Raw genomic sequence first — 12,428 nt, 5'->3', positions numbered from 1 at the left:
AGTGCCCGTGTCTCATGCAGCTACCGAGCTCGTAGATCATCATGTAATCCAGACCGCTTGGGCAAGCCACAACGTAATCTCACACGTACTTGCGCTCAGCACAGGGGCTGAAGCGCCATAAAAGGATGTTGTAGTCGACTCGGAAATAGGATTTCAGCCACCCGCGCACCACCGATTCAATCAGCATGCGTTTTCTCTGCCTCCACGGTATCGGCACCGGAAACGCCATTCTGGAAGCCCAGTTATACATGGTCAAACGTCAGCTGCCAGGCCACGAGTTCGTCTATTTCCAGGGGGAGCTGGAAACTGCCCCCGCACCAGGTCAGAAGCTTCTTTTGACAACAGTGGGCTTTGCGTGTCAGTGAGGGCGACAACTGACCGTCACGACGAACTAGGGGTCGAGATATTCTTTCCGGGGCCGTACTACTCCTACTTCACCGTTCCCTCGCCGAGTGCCGTGCTCGAAGTGATCAACCGCCTGGAGCAATATATCGACCTGCATGGCCCCTTTGATGGCATCATAGGCTTCTCCCAAGGGGCCGCCCTGGCGGCGTCCTATCTTCTTCACGATGCCAGTCGGCCATGTCCGCACAACGAATTCAGATGTGCGGTGTTCTTCTGTGCCATTCAATGCTGGGATCTCGACAGCCCTGGGTTTACCCTAGATCAGGAGGGACACTGTCGTTCAATTGCCGGGGAAGGGAGTCCACCCAAGCTTCTCTGGAAGACGGACGAGATTAGGGGCGTTTTTGGCGCCGCTGATCATCCCCTGCTTTGTCGGGAATGGAATGCAGCCACACCGCTACTGTGGCCGTATGGGAGGGCTCCCATGCGTCTGGGTCCGCTGGCCCAGATCTCCATCCCATCGCTGCATATCGTTGGCGCTAAAGACCCCTATCGGGCCGACTCGCTTGCATTGCAAACGCACTGCATGACAAGTCAGGCTCAAATGGTGGAGACCGCGGCCGGACATGAAATTCCTCGTGATCCTGCTTTGGCACGCAAGGTTGCTCAGTTCCTCTACAAAGCCCCCAGTCTGGCATGATGACAGGGATTCCGGGCGTATGGCGCTGGCAGCATCAAACCTTATCGGACTAATCAGCATCGAACGCAAGGTGACATGGCTGGCTGACAACGCCTCTGGGGCGATTGGCCTTTCCTCGTGTTTCCATCTCCTTTCTGTTTGTGTGTGTATGACATAGATGAGCTGGACTTCAGCTCCGGCCTGAGAATTGCATAGAACCTGGCATAGAACTCGAATTCATTCTTCCTTTTCGTATAGAGACGACGTTGCGCACCTCGGTAATGATCGAGTAAACCTTTTTCTTTGGTTCTTCTCTCCCCTTCAAACACTTCCAATCTTTCCCAATGAACGAACCCATCGCCATTATAGGCAGTGGGTGTCGACTGGCTGGGGGGTGTGATTCTCCGTCGACGCTCTGGACTCTCCTCCAACAGCCCTACGACGTCTCCCAAGACATCCCTCCTCATCGCATCCCTCCCTCACGCCACAATGCTTCCCCGCGGGGGTATTTCCTTTCCCAGGATGTCGCCAAGTTTGACGCCTCCTTCTTCAGCCTGAATCCCTTGGAGGCGCAAGCCATGGACCCGCAGCACCGCCTGTTACTGGAGACCGTCTACGAGGCGCTGGAGGAGGCAGGACTGACGATCGAGCGACTGCGTGGCTCCGATACCGCCGTCTACACGGGCGTGATGTTCCATGACTATCTGGCGCTGAGTAGCCAGGACCCGGACGCCATCTCCACGTATCACATCACGGGCACCGCGCCGAACAAGGCCTCGAATCGCATTTCCCACTTCTTCGATTGGCATGGTCCGTCAGTGACGGTGGATACCGCCTGCTCCTCAAGCCTGGTCGCTCTCCACCACGCGGTGCAGCAGCTGCGGACGGGGGCATCGCACTTGGCCGTGGCGGCAGGGGCGAACCTGCTTCTGGACGGCCGCCCCTTCATCGGATTCAGCAATCTGAGCATGCTCTCCCCGACCGGCAGCTGCAAGATGTGGGACACTCGCGCCGATGGATACGCCCGCGGGGAGGGGATTGTGGCAGTCCTGTTGAAGCCGCTTTCCCGCGCCCTCGCCGACGGCGACGACATCCAGTGCGTGATCCGAGAGACCGGGGTCAACCACGACGGACGCACCAGTGGCATCACTCTGCCCAGCGCCTCGGCGCAGGTGAGCCTGATCCGTGACGTATACCGTCGCGCGGGCCTGGATCCCACGCAGCCGCGCGACCGACCGCAGTATATCGAGGCCCATGGCACCGGTACCCAGGCCGGAGATCCGTTGGAGGCAGAAGCACTCGCCACCGCATTCTCGCTCACATCCCCTGCGGACGATAGCGAGGCCGGCCCGTCGGTGTGGGTCGGCAGCGTCAAGACAGTCGTCGGCCATACCGAGGGCGCGGCGGGCCTGGCAGGCGTCCTGAAAGCGTCGTTGGCCCTACAGCATGAGCGAATCCCACCCAATTTGGGCTTCCAAACGCTGAACCCGAAGGTCGCCCCATATTGTACGCGCTTGACGGTCCCTACCGGGGCCGAGCCCTGGCCATCAATGTGCGCCGCGACGGACCCTCGTCGAGCCAGCGTCAACAGCTTCGGTTTCGGAGGCACCAACGCCCATGTCATTTTGGAGTCCGTTACGCTCCAGGACGCCGTTCTGACCGCTGCTGGGGATGCCTCGCCATCGCTGACGCCGGTCTCATCGTCGCTTCTGCCGTATGTCTTCTCAGCTGCGTCAGAACGGTCGTTGGTGGCGATGCTCAAGCGATACGACGAACACCTGCAGGCGCATCTCTCAATCGAGCCTGCCCACCTCGCGTCGACCCTGGCCGACCAGCGATCCCTTCTCCCCGTGCGCATTCGCTTCCCCGCTTCCCCAATCAAAGCATTGCAAGAAGATATCGCCAGGGTTCTCGCTGGAGATTCCCCCCCGTCGGCAGCTGGCCACCGCTCCCCATTCCGCGAATCGCGCATCCTGGGCATCTTCACGGGTCAAGGCGCGCAGTGGTCGCAGATGGGGGCGGGCCTGCTCGCCACGTATCCACCGCTGGCCGCAATTCTTGAGCGGCTGGACGCCGCCCTGCAGTCGTTGCCCGAGGAGGACCGACCAGACTGGTCCCTGCGCGAGGAACTACAACGACCGGCCGAGACCTCGCGGCTGGAGGTCCCCGAGATCTGCCAGCCCGCCTGCACCGCGGTGCAACTCATGCTCGCGCACCTGCTGCAAGCCGTCGGCGGCGTCTCGTTTGCCGCAGTGGTGGGCCATTCCTCAGGGGAGATCGCCGCCGCCGTGGTCGCCGGGTTCCTGGAGCCCGAGGACGCAATCCGCATTGCCTTCTACCGCGGCCTGCACGTCGGCCGCGTGCTCCCGACGCTGCCCAAGGAGGGTCGCATGCTGGCCGCTGGGCTGTCGCAGGCGCAGGCCGAGGAGCTGGTCGACACCGTGGCGTTTGAGGGCCGCCTCGCGCTGGCAGCCGTGAACTCCTCGGCCAGCGTGACGCTCTCGGGCGACGCGGACGCGGTGGCCGAGGCTCAGACCTACCTCGACGAGGGCAAGGTCTTCAACCGGCTGCTGAAGGTCGGCACCGCCTACCACTCGCATCATATGCGCGCGTGCGCCGCCGCGTATCATGCGGCGCTGGTCCGGTGTCACATCCAGGTCTTGCGGCCTCCCGCCGGCGACGAGGCCCCGCGCTGGTATTCGAGCGTTCGGCCGGACCAGGTCATGGTCCATGGTGAGCAGCATGATGCTCACGAGCTGGCCGCCTCGTATTGGGTGGACAATCTGGTGAATCCCGTGCTCTTCCAGCCGGCGCTTTCCCACGCGCTGACAGACCCGGACACGCCAGAGGTGAATTTTTGTCTCGAGCTGGGCCCCCATCCGGCGCTGCAGGGCCCGGCCACGCAGACGATGCTCGAGAGCCGCGGTGGGGCCCTCCCTTACTCGGGTACCCTGCATCGCAGCAAGCCAGATGGAGTCGCGGTGTCGGAATGTCTGGGGGACTTGTGGGTGCATCTGGGTCGTGCCGGAGTGCCCCGTCTCCAGGCCTTCGGGCTCACAGTGCCAGGAACTCGTCGTCCACGGCTGACGGGCCTGCCCAGGTATCCCTGGGATCATGAGCATAGCTTCTGGCTCCCAGCGCCGTCGCCGCGCTCCAAGAGACAACTGGTCACGCAGCATACTATATGTAAAAGCCCGGTTCACAGCTTGCTGGGGTCCCGGGATGAGCTGGATGGGGGAGTGGGCAGGGGCTCCGTGTGCCGCTGGTCGAATGAGTTGCGTGTCGAGCAGCTGGACTGGCTCCGGGGACACGTCCTCCAAGGCCAGGTCATCTTCCCGGCCACGGGATATCTGGCATTGGGGGTGGAGGCCGCGCTGCAGGTGGCGGCAGGGCGACCAGTGCAAGCGATCACTCTCGAGGACGTGCACTTCCTCAAGGCTCTTCGGGTAGACGAGGAGGCTGGCGCCAACATCGCCGTCACGCTGCATGTGTCTCACGATGAGGAGCAGCTGGTGCAGGCGAGGTGCACGGTGGATCTGGATGTGGACCGGACAGAGGAGACGAGCCGGTCCACCAGCGCTGCGGCCACGATGAACATCACGGTCCAGCTGGGCAACCTGGTTGAGGACCTTCTGCCCGAAGCAGGGACCTCGTCGCCTGCCTCACGAGCGATGGCAGAGCTGGATCCCGGACACATGTACAGCCATCTGGCCCAGCTCGGCTATGAATACAGCGGCCCCTTCCAGCGGATTGCCCGCCTCCGTCGATCTCTAGGACAGGCAATTGCACAGGTGGACTGGACAACTGACGCGACGGCCGACGAACCAGGGCTTCATCCGGCTTTGCTGGACAATGCCGTGCAGGTTCTGTTCTCGGCCTTCACGGATCACCGGGACGGGGGTCTGTGGACCCTGTACATGCCCGTCTCGATCGAGCGGGTGGCAATCAACCTGCCGCTCTGCAACAGTCTGGGGGAAGGTGATCCCCCTCAATTCAAGGTCGAGAGCTATGTGCAGCAGGCCGACCCGCACGGGATTTGTGGCGATGTCGCCCTGTTCAATGCCGCCGGGCAAGGGCTCGTCCAGATGGAACGCCTCAACACCATGCCCGCCTCCCCGGCCACGGCCGACAACGATCTCCTGCTGTTCTCCGAGACGCGCTGGGAGGTGGCCGAGCCCAACGGCGAGCAGGCCCTCGGCAGTCGACGCGCATCGCCGGCAATGCTCACCAAAGCCCTCGACTGGGAACGCGTGGCCCTGTATTATCTCCGTCAGATCAGCGGGCAGTTCCTCGACGCGGAGACAGGGAAGATGCAAGCAACGACCGCGGAGATTGACCCGCACCACGTCGCCTTCCTGGACTTCTGCGCCTGGCTGCAGGAGAGCGTCCGGACGGAGCAACACCAGTACGCGCCTCCGCAGTGGTTGCAGGACACGGCGGAGGACATCGAGCAGATTCGCAGCCGATACTCGCCCGAAGATATCGATTTCCGACTCATCCATCTAGCGTGGGAAGTTCTGCCCGCGGTCATCCGCGACGATACAACGATGCTGCAGAGCTTCATGGCGGATGACACGCTGAGCGAGTGGTATCAGAACAGTCTGGTGTGCGCGCCGGCCCAGGAGCCGCTGGGGGCGATCATCGGCCAGCTCGCCCATCGCTATCGCCGGCTCCAGGTGTTGGAGATCGGCGCGGGCACGGGCTGCGCCACGCGCTCCGTCTTGCCCGCCCTCGGCGACGCTCTCGCGCGCTACATGTTCACCGACGTGTCGGCGGGCTTCTTCGACAAGGCGGCGCAGCAGTTCGCCCCTTACGCTGACCGCATGGACTTCCAGACCTTCGATCTCGACGTCGATCCCGGGGAGCAGGGCTTCGAGGAAGGCAGCTATGATGTTGTTGTCGCTTATGCGGTGTTGCATGTGGCGGCCTCGCTGCGGGATGCCCTACGTCGGGTCCGGCGGTTGCTGAAGCCCGGCGGCTTTCTGGTCCTGACTGAGGTGCTGGGCGATGGACCCATGGCGTTGGGGCTGATTTTCGGAGGCTTCACGGGCTGGTGGGCTGGCCGCGAGGAAGGGCGTCGCTACTCGCCCACGGTCTCGCTGGAGGCGTGGCAGGAGCTGCTTGTGGCCACCGGGTTCTCGGGCGTTGACACGCACACGCCGCTGAAGGATCCCATTGCCTGGCCGATCAGTGTCATGGTGGCGCAAGCGGTGGACAATCAGGTTGACTTGACGCAAGCGCCGCTCCTCGCCTTGTCGTCGCCAGAGCCGGTCATGGAGGAGCTGGTCATCGTCACCTCCGCGCTCAGCTTCCCCGGAGATGAGGTTCTGCGGGGAGTGCAGACGCAGATGACGACCTATACGCGCCACCTTACGCTCGTCCACTCGTTGGAGGAGCTGCATGGCGCTTCATTTCCCACGAAGCCGACGGTACTCAACCTGGCCCACCTGGACCCGGAAAGCCTGGAGCCGTCGGAAGGGGCCTGGCAAGGGCTGCAGACTCTCGTGGACTCGGCCCGCCATATGCTCTGGGTGACCGATGACTATCGCGCGGGAAATGCGTCGTCGGCTCTCTCCGTTGGTCTGGGGCGATCTCTCCTCCATGAAATGCCCCATTTGCGCCTGCAGATGCTCGATCTCAGCCGCGGAGTTGAGCCCGATACGGCCGTGACAGTCATCGTCGAGAGCCTCCTCCGGCTGGTCAGCACAAGCGACGACCCGGGCAGACTCTGCACCTTCGAGCCGGAGCTGGCCCTGGATTCGATGGGGCAGCTCCTGGTGCCGCGACTGCACCCCTTAGAGGCGGCCAACAACCGGCTCAACAGCGTCAGGCGGAAGATCCCGGTTCCTGTCCGGGTGGACACACAAGCCTGTTCGTTGGAATGGCAGCAGGATACGTTCACTCTGGTCATGAAGAGTCCCCTCTCCTCGGTGTTGGCCGAGGTTGACGTGGACTCTCTCGTTGTGCGCACGACACGCTCAGCATTGACAGCGCTACCGACCCTGGCTGGGCCCGTCTTTCTTCACCAGGGCCTGGATTGTGTCTCCGGTGAGACGGTGGTGGTCGCCTCGAATGCGATCTCGTCGATGTTGACCGTGCCAAGACTCTCCTCCATGATCGTGGACCCCGAGATGACACGTCATCCGCATTACTTCGATCTTCTGGTCGCCCATCTGGCCGTGGCAGCGGTCGTGGAGGACATTGCGCCTGGAAGCAGCGTGCTGCTCTATGCCATTGACCGTGCCGCGGCGAGGCATCAAGCAATCTGGACCGGTCAGCTCCAAGCGAAGAAATGCCAGGTGCACTATTTGACGGGCAGCAAAATACTGGCCAGTACCGCGCCGTGGGTGTATTGCAATCCACGAGCGCCCAGGCGAGTCGTGAGCACCGCGCTTCCCCAAAACCTTCAGGCCGTCATCCATCTCGCAGACACCAATAGCAGCATTAGGGCTGCGGCCGGGATCCTGCAGTATCTGCCCCGGCATTGCCAACAATATGCCTCTGCCTCGGGGATCACCCCTGAATCTTCTTCTCTGCCGCCTCTTCTACCACAAACCGACCTGACGGAGCTTCTCGGGACCGCTCATACAGCCGCGGAAGCTTTCATCGGACAGACGTTGGGCGCGCAGTATCCTGCGTATGCGGTGTCCGATCTCCTGAATCGTCAGCCCGGATCCCTATTGGGGGTTCCCATTGTCGACTGGACCTGCTCAACCCCTCTCCCTGTTCAGTATCAGCCCATCGATGCGACTGGCACGCAGATCCTGCGACCGGATCGAAGCTATTGGCTCGTAGGCCTGACCGGCGACCTCGGTCAGTCCCTGTGCGAGTGGATGATTGATCGCGGCGCCCGAACGATCATATTGACCAGCCGAAACCCGCAAATGCCAGCCGACTGGGTCGACAGATATCGCGAAACCCACGGAGCTAACATCATTTCCCTAGTTGGGTACGGAGTCCCCTTCCCTCTTCCCCCTTTCTCTTTTCTCTTCCCCCTTGCCCTTCCCCCTTCCCAGAGTTCATGCGTCAAACGAGCCGAAGAAACCAGAACTGACTCAAAGCCCCCTCAAACCACACAGCGACATCACCTCGCGACCCAGCCTCCACGCCATCTACCACACTATCACCACCACCTACCCGCGGCTGGACGGAATTGCCAATGGCGCCATGCTGATGCGGGAGAACCTCTTCGCGCAGACCACCGCCGCCGAAGTGCACGCCGTCCTGGGACCCAAGGTCCAGGGGCTGCGCCACCTCGACGATCTGGTCGGTGACCAACCCCTGCGATTCTTCATCGCCTTCTCCTCCGTCCTGGCCACGCTGGGCCATCTGGGCCAGAGCGCCTACACCGCGGCCAACGTCGCCTCGGAGGCGCTGATCACACGCCGCCGGCGACGCCACGTGGCGGGCTCGGTGATCCAGATCTCCCGCATGACAGACGTCGGGTACGTCAAGCGGCAGCGGGGGCAGTACTCGGCCCACGAGATGGCGCGCCTGGAGGCGTACTGTCTGCCGATGGGGGAGCGGGCGCTGCATGCCCTGTTTGCCGAGGGGATTCGCGCGGGCCAGCCTTCCCCTTCACCAGGGGCACTCTCATCATCCCCGTCGTCGTCGGATGCACTGGTCGAGTCGGAGTCAGCGATCATCACAGCTGGAATTCCGCGGATCACTCTGACCGACGATCCAGAGGGTGCAGCCCAGCGCGGCGTGACGTGGGCGACCAACGCCCGCTTCTCGCACTACTGGCAGCGACAACCCCGGTTACGTGGGAGTAGTCAACGTGGCCTCCCGGGTGGAGAGAAGGAGGCGGGGACGACCGCAGCGTCGTCGACGCGAGCGCGGTTGGCACAGGCCAAATTGCAGGCGGACGCTCGAACGATCATTTTCGAGGGCCTCGTCGCTAAGGTGCGGTCCAGTCTCCATCTCCCCGCCGATCAGCCGGTCCTCGAGCCCACGGCGCTGGTGGATCTTGGGGTGGATTCGTTGATCGCGGTCGACATCCGCGCGTGGATCATGGCGGAGCTGGGGGTTGATGTGCCGGTCTTGAAGCTGTTGGCGGGCATCACCGTGCAGGAGATTGTGGCTGAGGCCGTGGCGGGGCTGGCGACGGTTGGGGAGGCAGAGTAGCAAGCGGTAGGTCTGTCGAGACAATAGCAAATATCATGATGAATTGTAGCTTTGACTTCATGTGGCTCTTCCTTGCGAGAGGGAAGGGGGGGGACCGGATAATTGCTGGAGTTACTCGGAGTCTGGGGTAGATGGGTGTCCTGGGCGGCATGAAATACAGCAAGGATGACTTCAGGAGTCCACTAGCCTAGAAAATAAGGGCTGTTGGATCTTGGGACAGTGATCAGCACCGAAGCTGGCAGGAGAAAGCAAAGGCCACTTTGCGTTTCTCGCTTGCATTCGGTGAATATATGATCTATCACACTAGAACACTTATACCACTTGGTACAATTTCTTTCATGCTGCCAGCTGCTCCCCAGATACTCTTGCCTCGAGCGGTGTTAGAAAGGTACAGCCTAGAGTTTTCTCCTTATTGTGTTCTTGTTGTCCGTCAGATGAATGGTATCAGACAATCGATTGATCAAGTATTCAATCACTTTCTCGTGCGTGATAGGGCCTTTGCATGTGGTTAGGAATATCAATTCCATTCGTACCGTCACAGCTTATATACAGATATCTGCATCCCGCAATTGATTGTAATGTGGAGCTATCGAAAAAGCAGAGCTACTAAGAGTCCAGGATATATCTTGTAAAAACACTGGAGACCTGAAAGAATTGACGTGAACAATCAGTAGACAAGTAAATTGAATATATGAAATGTCTTCTGGCGAGGTCTGCAGGTCACCCAGCTAACCAGTTGCGATAAGACAGCCTCAGATGAACCTAGAATACGAGCATTGCGTGGAATCCTGAAACGCCTTGTCTGCGAAGTAGTCGACCTCTTAAGATCCCGGCTCGAGATCCAGCACCGGGGGAGTTGACTGTGAAGAAGCGAAGCTTCCTGTGGAGGAGGAGTGGCTGGCCTCAGGCAAACATCTGGAAACGCCCGATGAGCTACGGCTGCCGAGACTGACCCCCTGTGCAGGCATCTATGTGATGGTGTAATGAGCCCTAAGGACAGCCTCTACTGTATGCCTGCGAGTACATCGAACCAGGTGCGCCAAGCCTGCGCTACGCGACAAGAAAGCCAACCTCATCCTACGCGTGAGTACCTCAGTATGTTGACGACAGGCCTGACGGAGAGCGAGTGATAGCTCTGCGGAGTGGCGAAGTTCGGCGCGACGAGTGTTGCCCGGTAGAGCGCCAACTTTATCCGGAGCGATGAGCAGACTGATGGAAGACTGGCCCTGCAGAAATGTCGCAAGCGGAGGGATTTCCAAGCGGTCCGCAACTGGGCGACCAGATCGATTTCCGAGGGGTACTCGAGCTGGGCTGCCCCTATCAGTAGCCAGTGCTCACGGCCCAGCGGCTTTCCTACATCGCCAATGAATTGGAAGAGCCTGTCATGGCAGTCAAGAGGACGGCTCCAATAGCCGGTTTGTTGGGTCCAGGACATGCTGCTGATAAATGAATGGCCTTATTTGAAGCGGGGAGCAGTGAGGGATTCTGTCAGATCGATGGGCAAATAGGGTATATGATGTTTCTTATCTTGAAAGTGAGGGGAACTACGCCTTCAGGTTAGAAATCAGCATGACAAACAATGGGATCCCATCTCTTTGTGTTTTTGTGATCAGTTCTAAGCGCTCGCCTAGTCTGGGGATCCGATTCCTGGTGTAGGTGCGCGCCACGTCAGCAAGCCCTAACTTGGGCTCTGGATGAGCCCCCGCCTCCATCTTATGAACAATGGGACTACACAAACAAGCCTGTTTCATCACGGGCTGTTCGAGCGGCTTCGGAGAGCAATTCGTGCGGCAGCTCCGTGCTCTAGGCGACAATGTTGTCGCAACCGGTCGAAATGCTGACACCAAGCTCGCTCACCTGAAGATACGGGAGCTACCATACTCGACCTCGATGTGACAGCCCCTCAGACGGATCTCAACGCTAAGTTCCAGCAGGCGATCGACATATATGGAGGAGTGGATGTGTTGGTCAATAATGCGGAATAAATCCAGTGTGGGGCAATCGAAGAACTCACCTAGGTTCGGATGTAGTAAACGGAAGATGGCTCTTTCTGATTGTCTCCTGACAGACAGGAGGATATGCAAGACTCCCTTGACACCAACTTTCACGGACCGATCAACTGACGCGCGCCGCGTTGTCACATTTTCGCAGCAAGGGCGACAAGGGAAAAGGATTGATAATTTCCATGAGCTCCCAGTCGGGCTTCTACGAATAGCCTGGAGCTGCTGCGTATTGCGCGAGCAAGTTTGCCCTCGAAGGTATGCCCGTCTCTTGCTTCCCATTAACCTCAACACCAACACACACACACACACATACACACAGAGCATCAACCCCGAAAAGAATTCTGACCACTCTCCTTTCCTCCTTACGCAGGCGCCGTTGAGAGTCTCGCCAAGGAACTTGCCTGGCTCGCCCCCGGAATCAAGCCCCTCATCATCGAAGCAGGAATCTTCAGCACCAAAGTCATGAACAATATCAACCACGTTCCCCACCGCATCGAGTTCTGGCGACCGCTGAACGAGGCCTGTCGCATCCGTGGAGCGGGCAGCTACCGTAACGAGCCGGGGAATGCAGTCGAGCTGGTCGCCAAGGTCATTCAGGTTGCTAAGGGGATCGGAGTCGCGGAAGGAAAGGATGTCCCATTGCGGATGCCCTTGGGGAAGTGACTGCGTTGGCTTTCTGCGAGAGAAACTCGGTGCGCTGACGCGTATTGTGGATGAGTGGGAGGATGTTGCAAGGAGTACCGACTATCCAAAACATCGAGGCCCGATGCCGGATTTCCCATTGTAAGCAATGGTTGATGGTGCTTTGTGTGTGGTTCTCAGGTGGTGAGGCACACAAGTTCGGCCTTGTGTTCGGGCTTTTGTTAATCACGTCGGCTGCGTTGACTTGTTCCGGGACTTTGTGCCGGATCTCCGACGCGGAGAACTGTTACCGCCGATCACTACTCGGTAATCGATGTTTCGCATCCTGCTTCAAATTCTGCCTGTAGGATGAGTCAAAATACTATTTCTAAATGCCTTTCCAAGCACCTTCCTACTCACGTTTCCAGTCCGTTTCCAAGATCCTCCTTAAATATTTCTCGCTCTGAGTCCATCGCTTCAAGTGTCTTCCAGAATGAGGCAGCAACGCGCCTTCGCATGCCCATTCAGGCAAATTAAACGGTATGATACTTTACTCCCATTCGAGCTTGATTAGCTCCCTCCACTCCCAAAGATCGGCTTTGATGATTATATTCATTGTATTCACGCCGTCGCGCTGGCTGCCTTGACATTCT

The 12,428-nt window shown here is 59.8% G+C and overlaps 3 protein-coding genes across 3 annotated transcripts; all 3 read left to right on the top strand.

The window, feature by feature from the left end:
• Positions 1–185: 185 nt before the first annotated feature.
• BO86DRAFT_394617 (uncharacterized protein) lies at positions 186–1,045 on the top strand (the record flags this gene model as incomplete). The annotated part of the gene is made up of 2 exons (XM_025673228.1): positions 186–321; positions 396–1,045. The coding sequence occupies 2 exons, from the start codon at positions 186–188 to the stop codon at positions 1,043–1,045; spliced, it is 786 nt and encodes a 261-aa protein (XP_025532716.1).
• A 323-nt stretch (positions 1,046–1,368) lies between these two features.
• BO86DRAFT_428607 (type I polyketide synthase) lies at positions 1,369–9,151 on the top strand (the record flags this gene model as incomplete). The annotated part of the gene is made up of 2 exons (XM_025675603.1): positions 1,369–7,973; positions 8,104–9,151. The coding sequence occupies 2 exons, from the start codon at positions 1,369–1,371 to the stop codon at positions 9,149–9,151; spliced, it is 7,653 nt and encodes a 2,550-aa protein (XP_025532715.1).
• Positions 9,152–10,873: 1,722 nt separating this feature from the next.
• Positions 10,874–11,817, top strand: BO86DRAFT_414871 (uncharacterized protein; the record flags this gene model as incomplete). Its single annotated transcript, XM_025674875.1, has 4 exons — positions 10,874–10,979; positions 11,015–11,118; positions 11,367–11,409; positions 11,525–11,817. The coding sequence occupies 4 exons, from the start codon at positions 10,874–10,876 to the stop codon at positions 11,815–11,817; spliced, it is 546 nt and encodes a 181-aa protein (XP_025532714.1).
• Positions 11,818–12,428: the final 611 nt, after the last annotated feature.

Source organism: Aspergillus japonicus, assembly GCF_003184785.1.
Source record: "Aspergillus japonicus CBS 114.51 unplaced genomic scaffold BO86scaffold_2, whole genome shotgun sequence".
Taxonomy (NCBI): Eukaryota; Fungi; Ascomycota; class Eurotiomycetes; order Eurotiales; family Aspergillaceae; genus Aspergillus; species Aspergillus japonicus.
The sequence above is the reverse complement of the archived record's forward strand: the minus strand, read 5'-3'. Positions and strand labels throughout refer to the sequence as shown.